We start from the raw sequence: 19,467 nt of genomic DNA, 5'->3' as shown, positions 1-19,467 counted from the left end.
TAACGCCTGCAGATCCGGGCTAGTCAATTTAGAGACGATGACTATCAAAAATGAGTTTTTGATAGAAGATTATTTAGAAGAATTAATCTTAACCAAGTTGTAGTATATGTTACAAGGGTTTCGTACATATAAAGAACGCCGAAATCCGAGTTATAACGAAGAAGTTATGGCCCGTCGAAGTTTTACGGCAAAACCGACACGGCACCAAGAGACGTAAATAGTGAATTTACGGTAAAAGACTTTTTAGCCTTAGATATCTAAACAAAATTTGTAGTATACGTTAAACCGAGAACATACAAAAAAAAGAACGCCCAAATTTGACTTCGTATGAGGAAATTATGAATTTTATAAGATTTGGCATAGTAGTGCACGAACCGAAACTCAAATTTTAGTTCGAGCGCTTTTTGTCCTACGCGACCTAAATGAGAGATGAAGATCTCATTAATAGGAACTCAACGGTAAAAAGACAGACGAAAACGGAGTTCGTATGTAGAAGTTATGAATTTTACGCGGACATTTAACAGTATAATCTCCTCCTACTGTTAACTTTATGATCGGTCGAGAATTAGCCGACGGAGTAAAAAGGAAAGTTGTAGATTTTATTTTTACCTACGTGTGGATATAAATAACGTCAAAAACGAAGCTCGTATGCGAAAGTTATGGACGAAGCTTAGTCTCTACTTTTCGAGTGCGGCGAATTCGATACAGTTTTGTAAATCCGAGATAGAATGAGAATTAGCCAACGGGGTATAAATGAAAGTTGTAGTACTCGTAAATACCAATGCGTGGATATAAATAACGTCGGAAACGGAGCTCGTATGCGAAAGATATGGACGAAGCTTAGTCGCTACTCTTCGTGCGCGATAAATACGATACAGTTTTTGTAAATCTGAGATAGAAGGAGAATTAGCCGAAGGGGTCTAAATGAACGTAAATACCAACGTGTGGATATAAAGAACGTAGAAAACGGAGCTCATACGCGAAAGATACGGACGAAACTTAGGGGCTACTTTACTATAAAATCCCTATAAATAAAGGGTGAACTCTTCATATTTTCTTCACACCATAAGCCTTTCTTTCTCTCTCTAACTTCTCTCTAGCCTCCCTAAACCCCTCCCAAGTCTAGGGAACCTCCCTAGCACGAGAAGGAAGCCATGGAGCGCCCGACGGTTCCGAGAAGAAAAGCTTTCGGCTCGGAAACACTCCTCCAGCGAAGCCTAGATTTTAATAAAAACCCGCTGTAAGTGAGCTACGCCTATACTATATTTAATATAGCTTTTATTTAAATAAAGTAATGTTATTAGGACCTTATAATAATTATTTGGGCTATTATTATGGGTTACATAAGTGTCGTTATAATATCTTTTTAACCACTCGCGGTACGGGGAATCTGGTTTGGAGGGCCGCTTGGGTTGCTGGATTCAGAAGTGATATATGCCAAAATGATCCTGCCCTCCGGTGTTCCATGTCTGGACCCTGTCTGTACATAGTGGGTGAAGAGTATTGTTTAACGCTTATATAATAGTAATAATAGCTAGACTATTAATTAGTCTCGGTGAATATTAGACTAAACTCTAGTGGTAATGATACTAGGTTTTGTCAAAGGAAAATTGTTTTAAGAGTAACGAAGCGCTGTCCGAGTACCGAGTCACCACCTTATCAGGTGAGTGCATAGTTACTTTCATCTTACACATAGATATGAAGTATTTTATATAAATTACATGCTATGTGTGCATATTATCTGTATACTTGCTATCTATACTGGAGGAACGATTTTATACAAGTTTTATATGATTTAAACTGTATATCTATTTATATCTACACAAATATGTTGGGTAAAACATGGGTAGATGAAATATGAGTTGGATGATGAGTTGAGAGGTGATATAGACCATGAGGTAAGGGTGAGAGGTGGACGATGTGAGAAGCCTATTTCCCAAATGATGTCCCCGTCATCTAGTAAAGTATGGATGACAACCACGGACTATTCTAGACAGTCCAGTGGAACACTAGCAGGCTCGCAACCTGTAGGTGTTGTGAACGATGTGTTCACCCGATGTACTCTAAACCTTGGCAATCATGCAGACTTGGTGCCTAAACCTTGGCGATCATGCAGACTTGGTGCCAAAACCCTGGCGACTATGCGGACTTAGTGCCTGTTGTATTAATTATGGCGACTATGCAGACTTAGTGCCTAAACCCTGGCGACTATGCGGACTTAGTGTCTGTTGTATAAACCATGACGACTATGCAGACTTAGTGCCTAAACCCCCGGTGACGATGGACTTCTTAGGATGATCCTTAGGAATGAATGAACGAGGAATAGTTGATTCTTAGGGTAGATCCTTAAGAGTAAAGAAGATAATGGGGATGGGTAATTGGGTTGATTGTTTGATGTTTAAACATAATAATTATATTATTGTGGGTTGAAAACCCTATGTACTCACCAGGTTTCCCAACCTGACCCACTCAAGCTTATTTGTATCACAGGTGTCGATACGAAGTTACTTTACACTGAGAGATTAAAGAGATGTAGATCACTAGTGTAAATGATTGTAAGTTCTGTTTATGCTTATGATTCTGTATTGACGATGACATCCCAAATGTTTTAAAATGAATAAAAATACATTTCTTCGAAAATGCTTTGATAACGTATTTATCATGTTTTTCTGGGAACAAATTTCGCAACATTTTTATTAAAAGAGTTACTCTGATTTTTATAAAGCATAAACAAAATCGGTCTTTTCTGGCCGTGAAAAGGGGGATGTCACATACCCATTGTCTTATATGCTAGCATATAGTTTCTCTTTTTATCGATGTGAGATTGGGTTTTCATCCCAACAACCATGAGATCGAGAATGTCATATCCATTCAAATGAGATAGAGAGGGGGAGAGAGAAAGAGAGAGGGTGAGAGAGAGAGAGAAAAAGACATAGACAGACAGACATACAGACAAAGAGATAGAGGGAGAGAGAGAGAGAGAGAGAGAGAGAGAGAGAGATCCCATTTTTAATTATAAAATATATATATTTTAAAAAGAATCATAAGGGTATTTCATTTTTTCATAATTATTTAATTGTGCTAATCATAAGGACCATCTATACACTATTTTTCAAATTTAGGGACCATCCTTGTAATAAATTAATCATAAGGACCAAACCTGGCTTGTTTTGAAAAGTACAAGGACCATCATGTAATTTTGTCAAGTTAAATAGAACCAATATTGGTAAATGGTAATCTATCTCTTCTAATAAAAGAATCGCTAACATGCCACATGTCTCTTTAGATCAAAACTTTGACATGTGGTGTTTTTACTACATCTTAATTTCTTTTCCTGCTCAATTGCTCATATACGAGTTTCCAAATTTGATACCGTGAATTATGTCCTTCAATCTCTCTTCTTCCCAAATTAAAAAGCTTTATTCAATTTTTGAAATTTGAATTCATCCCCTCACTCTTCATCTTTTCTAATCCTACCCACAACTAAAACCCTAAACTTATCTTGCATTCTTGCAACTTCGATGTAAGAAGTAAGGTTGGCATCTATATTTTCTATTTAAATATAAATTCCATGGATTTAGCATCCCCCTAATTACCGATAACAAAACCCTATAAAACTGGTAAAATCTCTAATTCTTGTATTTTTTGGATTTCAAAAGTTTGATGTTTTATTTTTTTATATCCTAGGTCAATAATATATGTTTACTCCATTTTAGTGAAGCCGCAACTACCAAATATTTGTAGACCAAGTTGGTGCTTTTCTCTTTTGAAAACTTTGAGTTCTCAAAGTACGTAATATGTACACGTATGCTTGGTTTAAAGGTTAAGGTTTTGTTGTTAAACGTGGATATTTTTGTATATTTGCATGATAGTTATGATAAATTGTATCTAACAAGAAAAAAGGGTGAACTGTAGAAGAATGGATGATGATTGATCATCTTTGTGGCTTCATTTTATTCATAAGAATCATTAATAAATCCAAAAAAAAAAGTTGTGTGGCTATATATGGGTGTTTTTTAAAGATTACCAACTACCTGTTTAGGATCAAGTTCACAAGGTAAAGTTGTGTGAATTTATATGGGTGTTTCATAAAAATCAACAACTACCTGTTTAGGATCAAGTTCACAACGTAAGGTATGATCCTTTTAGCTAATTAAAACATGTTATATGTATTTGTAACATCCCAAAAATAGAGATAAAATTTTTCATTTTAAAAATCATCAATCCTTACATCAGTTGTCTCAAAATCAAACACAATACAATGTATCAAAATCATCAGAGTAAAATAGTAATCGATGCGGAATCATAAGGGGGATGGTGTGCGATCACGTCGGGCCCTTCCCTTTCGAACCGGAAGTACCTGAAACATAAACATGAAACTGTAAGCACAAAGTTTAGTGAGTTCCCTAATATACCACATGACATACTAATAAGTGGGCCCATCCCTGGGGTATATTACAACCCAAAATACAATCATGGGCCCAACTCTAGGCTATGTTTCAACCCGAACATGCAATAATGGGCCTAGCCCTCGACTATCTTTCAACCCAAACATACACGCAAAAGTCACAAAGACAAATAGCATCCAACATAACATAATCTAGTGGGTCGGTATTTGTGCTTTCGACCCACAAGTAAAGTGAGAAGACTCACCCCAAACTGAAGACAAACGAATCTCACACACGAGCTGTCAAAACTAGAACTCTCACGCTAAATAATACATCATAAGGCCCTAATTAGAAATTAACATAATAATTTACACTCAAAGGTCTAAGCCCAAAATTTCTTTCTCTCTTTATGGGTAAAAGACCATTTTACCCTTCCATGAACATGATCCACTCAACTTGACCTAAATACATTTGACCAAAAGTAAACATCAGGGGGAGGGGGTATGCCATGCGTACCATGCTCTACGCACATCATAGAGTTTAAATGGGAATCGAGACAAAATTAGGCTACGCCCTACGTACCAGCGATGTTTTCCAACTTTCTCAATAAGTCCTTAATACCTTAAGACCAAACGCTCAACTCTCATATCTAAACCTAAGGGATGTCTTAAATGATAAAGTCACAAACTTTATGCCTTTTCATGGCTCAAAAGGGAACAAAACCAAACCCTAAGTCCAAAAACCACTCAAAAGCTCAAGAGTTCATGCATGGTTGGATGTGAGGCCCAAACTCCCATTTTTATGACTTCTCAACTCAAAACCAGCAGAACATTGTGCTTAAAAGATCTAGAGTAGATCCTATGTAACATCCCGTTTATTAAATAAATAAATAGATAAAGTTAATGGATGAATAGTAGCCCTAAAATCCATAATATTTAGCGGGGTGTTGGTCTTCGGGAGCTAAAAGCCATAAGTGAGAGTTTGGGGGTTAAAATGTAATTTCCCGATTAGTTTTGTAAAGAATTTTGAAGGTTGAGGGTTGTTTAGTAAATTATGGATTTAATTTGAAAAGGATTTTAGAAGTCAGGGTGTGTTTGGTAAATTATGGACTTATTATGAAAGGATTTTTAAAGGCAAGGGCTAAAGGGTAAATTATGGATTCAAATTGAAAAAAATCTTGAAGAGAGGGGTTGAATGGTAAATATTGGACTTAATTTGGAAAAGATCCTATGGGGAGGGACCAGACATGTAAAATGTGCCAAATTTTGAATGGACACAGGATTAAACCCATGCCTTCCCCCTCGTCGCATCGTCAAACCCTAAACCTAGGAGACCTTTCAGCTTCCGCCATGCATGACTCTTTCAGCCGCCACCATTCTTCGTTCATTGTTCCGATCAGACAAGCCGCCTAGCGGCCACCTTGCCATCGAAGCGCCACCACCACAAACTTGTTGTCGGAGATTTTGTGTGCAACCGAAGAACCGCCGAGACCGGTGAAGCAAGTCGTGTTCGTCGTTGTGCGAGTCGTGAGCGAAAAGGAAGCCCTCGTTAAGAATGATCGTCGCCCACTTTCTTTCTTCTTCTTCGTTTTTGTGGGTGGGAGGTCATGGGGTGTCGCTGCTACCGCCGGTGACCTTTTGGCCACCGTTTCTGTCTATTTCAGTGACGACAGCCACGTGAGAGGTGGCTGAATATGAGTATGATTGAGTATATTGGTTGTTTTCGGTATTTGTGGTGTAGTATGCGAATTATTTGGCCGAAAACCCACCGCCACCACCACGAGGTGGTGGTTGCCACCGGTTGCTGCCGCCTGTCGCCGCGGGGTGGTTATATGTGTGTGATTAGATGTGTATGAGTGTTTTTCCTATTTGATTGGGATGTTGATTGGGTGTTTTGGCCGGAGAAAATCCAAGGAAAACCCCCACCACCACCGTGAGGTGGTGGTTGCCGTCGTGAGCTGCCATCGACCACCACTGCGCGAGGTGGCAATGGGTGGTTCCCGTCCTAGTAAAGCTTAAATCAGCCAAAAAACATAACCATTGGGACTAATTGACTTGTGTTTGGGTTGGAACCCCTAATTAGGGTTTAGAAAACCCTAATCTTGGAGATTTTAATTTAGACTTGTCGGGACCCGCATTTTGGACCATTGGATTGGAATTATGAATTAAGCCCGACTACATTGTATGAATGGCCTAGTGAAGTGATGGACTTAATGGATTAAGTCCTTAATGAGTTAAGTGTTTTTACTTAACCCTAATCATCATTTTATGTGAAAACCCTAATTTTGTTTGGGCCTTGAGTTGGGCCTTTCTGTTAGGCTTTGGTGATTGGGCTATTGATGGGCCATCCAAGAACAAGTATATGGACTAGAATATAGTTAGTCCTTAAGGTAAGACCATGTGAGGGGTTTGGGCCCAATTTGGAAAGATGGGCCATATGTTGGGCCTTGATTTATTATTTGGCATTTGGGCCTCCATAGTTTGAGTTTGGGCCTTGGCTTTGGACCAAGCTAGGTTAGGGGTAAAATGGTCTTTTTACCCCAAGTATGGAATTTTGGGTATGCATTGAAACCCAAATGGTTAATTAGGTTTTGTTTTGATGTTGACAGTTCGGGGGTCTGTCAGTCAGCAGCCAGAGATTTATTCGCAGGACTTCAGCAGTGCGAGGTGAGTCTCCTAACTGTTTGTATGGGTCTAAGGCACCAATTCCGGCCCATTAAGTTTATGCATGGTAGGAAGACCCGTGGTTTAACCCTAGGCATTATGTACGAAAGACCAGGAGGCGGCTCCTGCCACACTATATGCTAATTAGCTAAGTAGAGTAGTATGTATGCTAGTTGTTTTTGTGATGCTTGCGTGGAAGACCAGGAGGTGGCTCTTAGCACTTGTCAATAAGACCCAGGAGGTGGCTCCCGGCATGGCAAGAAAGACCACGTGGCGGCCCGTGGCATAATGGCAAGACTATGTTTTGGCACATAGCATTTTATTTGATTATGGTATATGAATGATATGTATGGCTCATGGTTATGTATGACGGGTATGTGATTTATGTGCTTATGTGCTAGACAGTATCCGGTTGAAAGAGACCGAAGGGGTAGGCCATCACCCAGATATGATAGGCAGTATGTTGATGTGTATGGTATGTGGTATTTGGGGAACTCACTAAGCTTCGTGCTTACGGTTTTCAGTTTTGGTTTCAGGTACTTCGTTTTCAAAGGAAAGGAGCCGGCAATTGCAGCGCATCACACTATGTTTTACGCACATGAGATCTTTGGGATTACACTCTGATATTGCTTTATGATAACATGTTCTGATTATTGACACTTTGGTTTTGACATGGGATGTTATTATGGATGTTTTTATATTGTTGGTTTTATAATAACATAATTATAAATGAAATTTTTGGTCTTAAATTTTGGGATGTTACATCCTACTCCATAAAACCAAGGTATTAGGACAAAAGCATAACAAATCATGAGCTAACCTAAGATCTATCAAAAGGAAGCATAAAACTCAAACTCTATACCTTCAAAGGCTGAAAAATGTAAGGTAGACCCTGGATCTTCAACCTTGAGCTTCACCAACTCCAAAAGTGGACTCCTCATTCTTCAAGATACACCATAAAACACAAAAAGAGGCTCAAAACTTGCTCAATGATATTAAGGTTTCGAAATGACTGATTGGGAGAGTGGAGGCTGAGGTTAGAGAGGGCCTCAAGGGACTTAAGGTCCTTAAATAGGGTCACAACCCTAAAAATTTGAGTTTGGATCCTGCGCACCTATGTCCTGCGTAGGGCATTAAGTCCCCGTGTTCTTAATCCCTCATACGCCCTGCGTAGTAAGCAATCATACGCCTTGCGTAGGATCATTTTTGCAAAATAATTTATTACGTAATTTAAAAAGGTAAATACCTGGGAAACAGATGTTATAGTATCTATTTGACAACCGCCTTTCATTTTTCTAATAGTAAAATCTATGTAAACATGATGATCCGTATATGAGAAGTTATGTCCTGAAGATCTGAATTTTTTCACTAATTGCTGTAAGGTAAATATGATTTTAATATCTATTAAGTCCTTATGATATTTATTCAAGTTCAAGAAAAATTGATCCTTTTTGAAATATAACTCGAAATATGTTCTTGAATCATATTGAAAATTGCCAAATTGTTTATTATTTATAGGAACTTGAGGACCCCATTGTTCTAATTCATGAGAATAAAATTTCAAGCATTAGTTCTATAATTAAAGTGTTAGAATTGAAACTAAAGGTTAAGACTTCCAGATGTGCTAAAATTGATGCGTTGTCAACCTTACTATAGGTTTTAGAGGAGAGTTGAAGAATTTCCAAATTATTTTGGGTACATGTGATGTCCAATCGGTTCTCTTTAGAGTTATGGCATACTTGAAAAGAATCAAAATAGCCTTGCAATGGTTTGGAGTTTTTGAAGGCTAAGGGTATTTTGGTCATAATTAAAACTACATGAAAAATGAATTCAAAATATTCATAAAATTTCTCATAATTTGAATTTATTTGAATAAAATGATAATAAAACTAGAAATTTTGATTTTAAATGGCCAAAAGATAGAAGAATTTGGGTTGAAATTATAACGGTAATAGCAATGTACTTTGCTATTATGATTTTTAGAATTGGATTTTTTTTAAGTGGGATAATTCAATATGTATTAAAAAAAGAATGCTTTGGGAAATTGTTGTTTTGAAGTTCAAATTAGCTTTGATGTGCTTCTGGAATTTTTAAGATGAAAGGGGCCTTTGGGTCTCCTAACACCACATTTTCATTGTTCTTATTTTTTTATGTGCATGCAAGTCAATTTGTTCACTGTTTTTTAAAGATGTTTGGTCTCTTGGTTGTTGTTCTATGGTTTCACTTTTGAATGGTTTACTCAAAGTATTTTCAAGTATTGGAAGTGGTTAATGATTTTGCAGTCAAAGTTTTGTTTCATACTTTCATGCTTTTTAGGTTGGTGCTTGCTTTAAGTTCTATCAGATTCTTCTTGGCTTGAAATCGCTATATCTGCTTGATACTCTGCATCACATTTTGGTGAGTTTTGTTGGTGTCCCTAAGAGTTGTAATAAAATCACCCAGAATCATGATAAGCTGTTTATATCCAATCGTTTATATGATTTTTTTTTCTATGATGCTTTTTCTACACGAATAACTGTTATTACGATTGTTAGTTTGCCATGAAAATCTACTTAACTTGGTTCCATACTTCGATCAAGATGTTTTTAATGATCGAAATATAGTTAATTTTGGCTTTTTTTCTCATGGTGTTGATATTTGTGGGCTCCTAAATTTTCACGTGCACCCCCTCTTAAATGAACCACATAATCTTAGATTAGTTAGCCAATAAAATAAACGAAGAAAAACAGATACTTGAGGTAAAAGAAAATTCTTAATTTTTAGATCATTCTCTTCAACTAAAGCTAACATGTTCTAACTTTTTAGAAATTTTCTTAATTTATCTTTTTATTTTATTTATTTGATGATAGCTTTAGAACTAATAATGAGCCATTTAAACTCACAACTATTTAATTTGGTTTTTTATTTCAATTCAGTATTTTGAATGAATTTCTTTTCCAAATGGCTATTGAAAAATATCATTTTAATTTTTTTTAATGTTTATTTTTTATTTAATATTTCCTATATATGTTGCTGAATTTTGAATTTTAAAATAAAACCATACTATTAAAAATCTTTATTGACATTGTTATTTTCAATATATCAAAATTATATATTTCATGGTGTACAATCGTTATATATTTATTAGTTATCATTTAAATAACATTGCTTCTTAGTTATTTATAACCAATTTATAAATTCCATTTAGACAAATATGATATATTTAATAACAAATTGTTCCATTGTGTTATATAAATATTTGTTTTCAACATTTTTTCTAAATGATTAACTTTTATTTAATATTTTTGATATTTTAATTTTTTTCAACATGTGTACACGGGTTATAAATGAAACATGCCATGATCTAAGAAAGACCTAAACCATCCTAAGAAAAAATGATTGATATTACCAAAATGGGCTCAAAACATATAATGAATATTTCGAGTTTACGATATCTAGTTTCAATTTTTATGAGCTTTTTCAGTTGTTATGTGTATATTAATTAACATGTTTATGTTATGTGACACTTGTTTTATTGAAAATACTATCTTTTATATATATATATGTTCTTACGCTATTACAACTTTCAATCAAACCTATCAAAATACACAGGAAACCTTGAACTAAATTCATCCACAAATCTTTCGCTTAATTTCTCACTCCACTTCTTCAAATGCCGTCGTCGGAAACGTACGAGACAGCCCCGCCGGAGTTCCAAACGTTATCTTCCCGGACTCATCCGCAAAGATATCCGAAATCGTCACCCAAATCAAAAGCTCCTTGCTCTTAACACCTGTTAGATTCCGCATCCGCCGATTCTCAATCAACGCCGTTACTTCGCTATCGTACGACACATTCCGACCAATCGCACGGAAGAGATGATTAGTCTTCTTCTTCCGGCGAACCCACACGAACCCTGTGGATTCGTTGTGGCCGATCTCCGTCACGTCAGTCATCGGAATCAGGCCTTTTGGTAGGGAGAATCTGGCGAGGACTTCTTGCGCTTTCTCTTTGCATAGATCTTCGCCGGTGAATACTTGGGCATCTTCACGCTGAGATCGGATCTGTTGTGACGCCATTTTGGGGGTTTTGAGAGGGAGAATTTGAGGGTTTGTTGGAGGGATGAACGGGTGTGGTAAAGTTGTGGGGTTTTGGGGGATTATAAATTGGGTGGCAAAAGGGTTTACGTGTTGAAATACTGTATTTTATATTGCCTTACAAAGTTGTTGTTTTTTTTTTTTTTTTTTTTTTTTGTTACTAAAATTATATTTTGTTGAAAGTTTTTTTAAAAAAATGATTTACTTTTTGATAAAATTCTTGAAGTGACAAAAGCATTTTAAGATTCATTTCATGTTGTATACGTCCAAGCAAGGATGGACCGATTCGAGGACAAGTGCCCATGAAGTCAATAAGTAGCCTTCTTTCAATGTTAAATCTTGTCCCCACAACATCTTTAAAAGATGAACAATCTTGTGTAAGCAAGCATATTTCAAAAGAAAAAATGAGATGTGCTTGTTCCTCAACGATTTACATGTTGTTCGTGTCATTCCCAAACGTTTTTCTCATTATTCCCGAGCTAGTTCTGTACCTTTCCTATGATGTCTCGCCCTTTGTCCTATGATTTCCGCCAAAACAAAGAGATCCACTATCTCTCAAATACGAATATTGGTAGATTGAAGTTGCATGAGTGTGTAACATGGTTGCTTTTTGGGTAGTATACTTACAAAAATCGTTAGGTACGAGTCTTCACAACCATATTTTAGAAGTTTCAGTTTTAATATAATGTAGATCAAGATCTTTATCGGCAATGAGATCATATGTCAGCTACCTAACATGTCATTCTTACCTTGTTTACCCCTCAATTGATGTTTTCTAGAAGCTGGAAGGTTGGCGGCCAACTCATGATGGCAAAAGGAATAAATTAACCGTATGTATAAAAGGGACTTTTTGATTCGCATAATGATTTTAAAAAGAGAATGGAACTGGAAAATGTTACGTGTTTGATTGACATGGAATGTAATGTGTTTTCTGTTTGGAAAGTAATTATGCATTACGACGAAAATACTCTTTTTAATTTTTTGTAACTTATTATTATTTTAAAAAATATGACAAAACTTTCATTAGTTAAACTATTACCCACTTAAACTTATGGCGGCATGTTAACGTGGGGCGTAAGCAAGTATGTGTACATGTGGGTGTGGTTGCAAGAGTAGGGGTGGGTAGGTGAGTATGGGTATGATTGTGGATGTAGGGTGCAGGGTGGGTGCGTGGGTGTAGCAGGGATATGTATGTGGGTGTAGGTGTTAGGGTGGGGTGAGGGGCATAGGTGGGTGTGTGTAGGGGTAGGGTGTGGGTTTGGGGTTGTGGGTGGGATGGGGTGGGCATGTAGAGGTAGAGGTGTGGTGAGGTGGGTAGATTTATTGGTGGGTGAGTAGGTAGGATGTGGTGGGGTGTGTTGGATTAGGTGTCTACGCCAATAATTAAATTAGTATAATATTGAATTATTAGCAAAGTCCTTTTAGGTTGCTCTCAAACCTAGTAATTGAAAATGATGACTTTTAGAGAGAGAGACTAATTTATTAATTTATTATGTGATTAATAAATTAACTAAAAATCAAAATAAATAATTTATTAATATATTGTGAGAATAATATATTAATTAGAAATTGTATTTTAATTATAAATAAATTTGAATTAATTTTGGGATTAATTAGAATAATTAAAAGTGGAAAGACTAAAGGTGACAATGTTCAAAAGATTGAACATTGACCCATTCTAGAACCTCCTTAGGAGGGGGAAAGAATTCTAGAGGTCTTCTAGGGTTTCATTGGGCATTAAGGGTGTCCTAGATGCCTTATGGAGGAAGTTAAGGGATTATGGGTTATCTTAGGAAACTGTCTTATCCTTAGCTCCTTTGATCACCTATAAAAACCCTTCATGGGGTTCTAAATTTCGGTCATCCCTATTCCGCAAGGAAAAGCCGAAATTTTTACTTCCCCATCTCATCTCTCTTCAAGTCTCCTAGTTGCTAGGGTTAGGTATGAACCATCAGAGGCACGAGATGTTTGGTGCTTGCTTCCAAAGCTTTGAAGAAGGGTTTTTTATTTGCTTACTATAACAAATCAAAAGGTATGTAATCTTCCATTATGAATTTTGATTTCATTAGAGGTATTGCAATTTGATAATTTATTGTATGTTGCATTTGTGTGAAAGAAATAGATCCTTTTAGGTTGCATGTACCCTAATCATTTAATTGTTAAATGTTTTTCTGCTTAGAGCATTGTTGTTGTAACTTACATTTTCTATAAGTGGTATCAGAACATATGGTTGTCTTTCATCTAATTGCACATAAGTGAATCGAACAAACAAAGAAAAATTGTTTTTTTTTTGTGCATCTCACGACGTGAGAGTTGATGCTCACGACGTGAGATCTGGAAAATTCGATTTTTTTCGATTTTAATCTGCCTAATCTGTTATGCATTATCAATTTTTTGTAATTATCTATTTTATATCTGTCAAATCCGAATTTGCCTATATATTTGATAATTAAATAAAACCTTATAAATTAGGAAATAAATCCATTACTTAATTAATTATTTAATTGATTAATACTATTAATTTTAAATGTGTAAATAATTAATTTAGATATTAATTAATTTTAATAATTAATGTCAAATCTCTAGTATTTTAAAATTTGTTTAGAATACACATTATACTATATATATATATATATATATATATATATATATATATATATATATATATATATATATATATATATATATATATATATATATATATATATATATATATATATTATATGTATAAGACAAAGTCATTCGAATCGCTAGTACGCCTCATTCACGAAGTCATACTATAAAGGGAGTTTAAGGAAGCGGCCTATAAAATGACCGTCATTGGATATTCATTCTTACCCACTGCTCTCTTGTATGGTGGAGGGTCGTTAGCCGAACGGATTTGATATGACATAATCTCATTAATAAGTATAATGTTATAAAAGTAACTAAACCTTTTTAAAATCTCACTCTTAGTTACTTTAGAAAGAATGTGAAAAATATGTTAATCCATGAAAAACGTACATCATGATTTATATGTTGTTAGTGGAGCGTGTGTGGTTAACTGGCACACTGATAGGGACTATAAAGAGATATGATGGACATCTTGAAAATTATCATTGTTGATGGAGCGTGTGTGGTTAACCGGCACATCAATGTGAGATGGTAAATGACATCAAGATGCCAAACGGGTTTGCATGGTTATTCACATCTCATTTGTGATCCTCGACATCCTACCCACAAAAAGTGAGAACATAATTTGAGATTAAACATGTCATTGATAAGAATCAGTGAATCTCAAAAGATCTAGGAGTTTCATAAGATTGGAATTGGTAAAATTCTTACCTACCTAAAATAGTTTCGAATTTGATTACGGCATCCCTCTTCAAAGTTCAAATCAAAAATGTGGATCCTAACCTTAATTTAAATTTATGGGTTAATAATTAAGGACAAAAATCAACTAACTTGAATTCTCTTTTCTCCTAATTTTAGATGTCTTATGAAGATAGAAACGGTCTCCCTCATTCTTTTGGAAATGGTTTTCCTCTTCCTTATGAAAATGATCTTCCGCATTCTAATCAATGTGAAAATGTTTCTCTTCTTCGGAAAATGGTGGAACTGGACATCATGCTTCTTCAACTCTTCCACCTCCTCCTCCAGTGACCCACCCAACGTCGCATTTTCCTCGAGTTGAAAGATACGAAACTACTCAAGCCCTATTGGCATGTAGACATCAAGATGGAAATTTTGTGTGTGTGCATGTTCTAAAATGAAGTCGTACATTGACAGGTTGGATAGAATGAGTGTCGTTTTCCCAAGGGAGCAAGCCATTTATTTGGTTCTTCTTTCACTTCCAAAGTCATACAAACAGTTCATTGAGAACTTTCATATGATGAACATCGACGTGACCCTAATTAATCTGACCTAAATGTTGATTGTTGCTGATGCAGAAATGCTTAAGAGCACATCTGAAGCAGAGGTGCTTAATGGGTCTAATTCCAAAGATTCCATGGACATTGACAATAATGACAATTGTGGTCCAGAAAAGATTTTTCTTCCCAATGGAAATGGGTCGGCCAAAGCCAAACAGTTTGATCGTATGGTAAAGAGAAATGCTAGTTATGAGATAGTTTAATGTGTTAACCCCAAAAAGTTCATATGTTTCTATTGCCAATTGAAGGGAGATTGGTTGTGAAGCTGCCCAAAGTACCTGAAAGATCTCAGAGATAGTGAAGTCAAGTTGCGTGACACTACTTTAGGTACATCCTCTAACGCCCTGTTTCGAATCATTTCCTAATTTGGGGCCGTAACCCGGAGATCAATTATCATAAGGCTTGGGGCCTTGGGGAAAGTGAAATTTAGATCCCTTTGGATGTGGATAATGTAGATTAGGTGATCTGAGGGTTTGGTTTGTGTTTTGGAGCCCAAGGTAATAACTGTAAAGTGTTAGTTCGGGTCTTTTATGAATTTTGGATTTAATTCAGAAAGTTGTAAGGTTAATGAGAAGTTATGACCGTTTAAAGTTACAAGGATTTTCGGTTAAGCCGAGTACGTTCGGCGTACAGGGAGTACGCTAAGCGTACGAGGCTCAGATGATCGCGATGGACCACCTACGTATGCTGGCGTACAATCTGTACGTTGGGCATACGCCAAACAAACCAAAACCCTAGTTTTGGGTCTTGGACCCTATTTAAACACCTTAACTTATTGGGAACCCTGCTTATCATCATCCTCCGTCCTCTCTAACCCTAAATACGAAACTCTAGCCTCTATTTGTGAAATACTTTATTTTTTGGGTGCTTTGAAGTGTTCTTGGTGTATCTTGGAGAAGAAGGAGCTCTTTGGAGAGGTGTTGGTTGCCTTGGAGCTTGTATATCCAGACTTTGTTCACATTGATCTATCTTCTGGAGGTATAAAGTTTTGATCTTGATGGCTTCTCTTGTTGATCTAGTTTGGGTGGTAATTTGTCATGTTTTGGTCCCATGATTGTGGTTCTTTTGAGTAGAAGCTACTCCATAGCCTTTAAGCCTCATATTTGGACTTTGTGGAGGTCATTAAGTCATAAAAATGTAACCTTGAGGGATTTTGATGAACCATGCAAGAGTTGGTGTTCATATTATGGATATAGATGGATAAAAACAAGTATTGGGTCCCATTAAGGCATGCAAAGGAGTAAAGTTGCCAACTTTACGTGTTAAGACATTATTTAGGATCAGATCTGAGAAGTGGACTTAGTGGCTTAACCATTTGAGCACTTAATGTTGAGATTGGGCTGATGTGGAGTATGTTGGGCATACCTAGCTCGTAAGCAGCGCATACAAAGGTGGTGTACGATGCATGGAGATTGAGTACGTTGGGTGTAGTCATTTGTTTGACTTCTATTGACTTTTGTTGACCTATTGACTTTAGGTCAACTGTGGATTGGCTTGGGACTTATTTGGGGCAAAATGGTCTTTTTCTTATTTTTGGAATATTTGACTCGTTCATGGGGTATTATCTTAATTATTAATTAGGGTTGTATTTATTGTTAGTTAGTGCGAGATTATCCGGTTCATCGACCCAAGCAGTTATTTGGTTATCAGCGGATTGAGGTAAGTCTGCTCACTATACTCGTGGGTCGAAGGCACCAATACCGACCCACTAGGATATGTTATGCTAGTTGTCTTTGTCACTCTTGCATTTTACGTTGGGCTAGGCCCATTGTATGTCGGGCTAGGACCATGGTATGACGGGCTAGGCCCATTTGTATGTTGGGATAGGCCCATGGATCAGGAAGGGCTAGGCCCATTGTATGTTTTGTAGGGTGCTAGTTGTCTTTGTGACTCTTTCATTTGTATGTCAGACTGGGCCCATTGGTTTGGCAGGGTTAGGCCCATTATGGTGGGTTGGGACCATATGTGGGCTAGGCCTAATGATATGTATGGTATGTAGTATTTTGGGTAACTCACTAAGCTTTGTGCTTAGGGTTTTATGCTTATGGTTTCAGGTACTTCTGGTTTGAAAGGGAAGGGCCCAGCTTGATCGCAGCTCATCCACCCATGTTTTATGCACTTTATGATTTTGTGATTGTACTCTGATAACTATTTTCACTATGACATGCTTCTAAATGGTTGATAAGGACAAATGGTGTTTATATTTACCTTATGATTTTGGGGATGATATGCATCCATTATCTAACTCCAATGTTTTAACAAGTTCCTATTCATATCCTTTTGTACATGATGTGATGATCACATTTTGATGTTATTGCAGGATCTAAGAGAAAGAAGGAAGCTTAAGCATAATGAGCTAAATATGGTCTTAAGAAATGGACTTCACATGGTTCGATGATCATAATTACTATTTAGGAGTTAAGATAATTTAATAGACTGTTATTACTCTTTGGAGATGTCTAGAAATATAGTTTTTATTTTATGTGTTGTAAGGACAAGTTCCAACTTTTCGTTTATTTTCAATAAAAGTGAAAATTTGGTTTATCTGGTTGCCTCATTTTATATTTCCTTGCAATGGCATTTATGAAACTGTTGGTTACATTTCTAATATTCGCAATATTAATTATGGATTTGATTCTTATGATATATCGCTTGTGATATTTTCGTAATTGACCAAGTGAAAAGAAATCTTATCACCAACTGGACATATACTTGGCATTGTACAAGTCGCATTGTATATTATATAAGAACCTTGTTCATTTGAAAGTTATAACTAACTCATTGATCACATGTTTATGTGAATCAAGTGAAGGACTAATGGATCTAGTACATGTTGATATGGACTATTCAAACCCACCATAACGGACAATAACTCTATTCGTCATGATTTTCTGATGTTTTAGTAAATAGGGTTGTGTTTATAAGATTAAACATAATTTTGATTCTTTGAAAAGATTCAAGGAGTATCATTATGAATAAAAAGAATCAATTACGCAGAAAGATAAAAGATTCTCCAGCCTAGTAAGAAGGGAGAATACTTTAGCATCATGTTTTGTGATCATCTTAATGATTATGGAACTATATTACAATTGATCCTCGAAGAATATCTTAGTACAATTGTATGACTAAGAAGAGGAATCGGATATTGTTGGAATGGTTCAATCAAGAGATGAGTCATACTTCATTTCCAATCGAGTTTTAGAGCCATGATCTAGTTACTAGAAATTGTATCTTGAAACTCATTTCAAAATAAGAAGGTTTATAACACAACGTGAAATGTGGAGTAATAATGATTTCTTAATCTAAAACATTTATAACTGGAGTTGTGATGTTTTCGTTAAAACAAAATATAAACGAAGACCAATTCTATGAAGTGTTTTCTTGTCGGTAAGCCACACGAACTTTTGAATATTTGTTTTTGCTCATCAAATAATGTTCTTTGAAAGAAAAACTCACATGCCAAGAAGTCAGTGGGAGTTTTATTGATCTTGACTCAGGAGTCAATCGACAATAAGCCTTTTAGTTATCACTAGCACACGACCTGAGGTTGATGACAAGTCATTTTTAATTGACACATTCTTATTTCTGTGCACTTCAAGTTGAGTTGGCAATGCTTATGAGTTCTATGTTTTTCATTTAACTACAAAATCATAGTGTGTTGGTCAGTGAAAGTACATTGATCAATATGGGTGAGCTGGTAACATCACAACAGCACTGGTAGGCCTTTGTGCTACGAGAGGGAAAGAAATTAAGAATAGCGAAGTTCAGTCCATGGAGGAAAGCTAAATTTGAATTTTATTTTGTCCTAAACCTTGTCTCATGATTGTAGGTTGTAAATGATAGATTCACATGGATGGGAACGTATGCACCATAAAATCTAGGTGGAAAAGCTTTCGCTCTAATTCATGAAAATGATTGTAAGGGAATACGTTTGTTAATAGATTTTAAAAGATCTGATAAAGATCAGTATGGATGGTGGTTGTGTTAATTGCATTCTCAAATTCACAATATGATTACGACATCCCTCTTCATATTTTGAATTGTGAGGAATGGAAAGGAATTGTTTGAACTTTCAATACATATATCTATAAGTTTTGAAAGGGTTTAAACACACACATAAGTTATCAATTGAAGGTGTATAAGCTTAAAGAGTCTAGTTGGATACTTATCGAAGCATCAAGTAACAAAAATCCGTACTTCAATAAGAAAGTCAAGAGTATTGATTTCTAGAAGTGCAGTTGATTTCTGGGTACATGTCAAAGCTAGCGTGAGCATAATTGTTATGCTAAGTATTTCATGTTGATGATACTGTTTGTAAGGAGCAAAAGTTTTCAATTTGCAAGTTGCAAAGTTTGGAAATTGTTTCGCTATGATAGACAGAAGGGAGAGGGCACTCATACTTTGTTTCAAATTTAAAGATTTTGATCAT

General features: G+C 36.0%; 1 protein-coding gene across 1 annotated transcript; it reads right to left on the bottom strand.

Moving 5' to 3' along the window:
• Positions 1-10,557: 10,557 nt before the first annotated feature.
• On the bottom strand, positions 10,558-11,194 carry LOC145129185 (uncharacterized). The gene has a single exon (XM_079063910.1). The coding sequence runs from the start codon at positions 11,107-11,109 to the stop codon at positions 10,687-10,689; it is 423 nt and encodes a 140-aa protein (XP_078920036.1). The 5' UTR covers positions 11,110-11,194; the 3' UTR covers positions 10,558-10,686.
• Between the last annotated feature and the right edge of the window lie 8,273 nt (positions 11,195-19,467).

This window comes from Lactuca virosa, chromosome 8, assembly GCF_052849685.1.
Source record: "Lactuca virosa cultivar CGN04683 chromosome 8, Lactuca_virosa_CGN04683_v6, whole genome shotgun sequence".
Classification (NCBI taxonomy): domain Eukaryota; kingdom Viridiplantae; phylum Streptophyta; class Magnoliopsida; order Asterales; family Asteraceae; genus Lactuca; species Lactuca virosa.
This window is presented reverse-complemented; position numbering and strand designations above follow the sequence as displayed.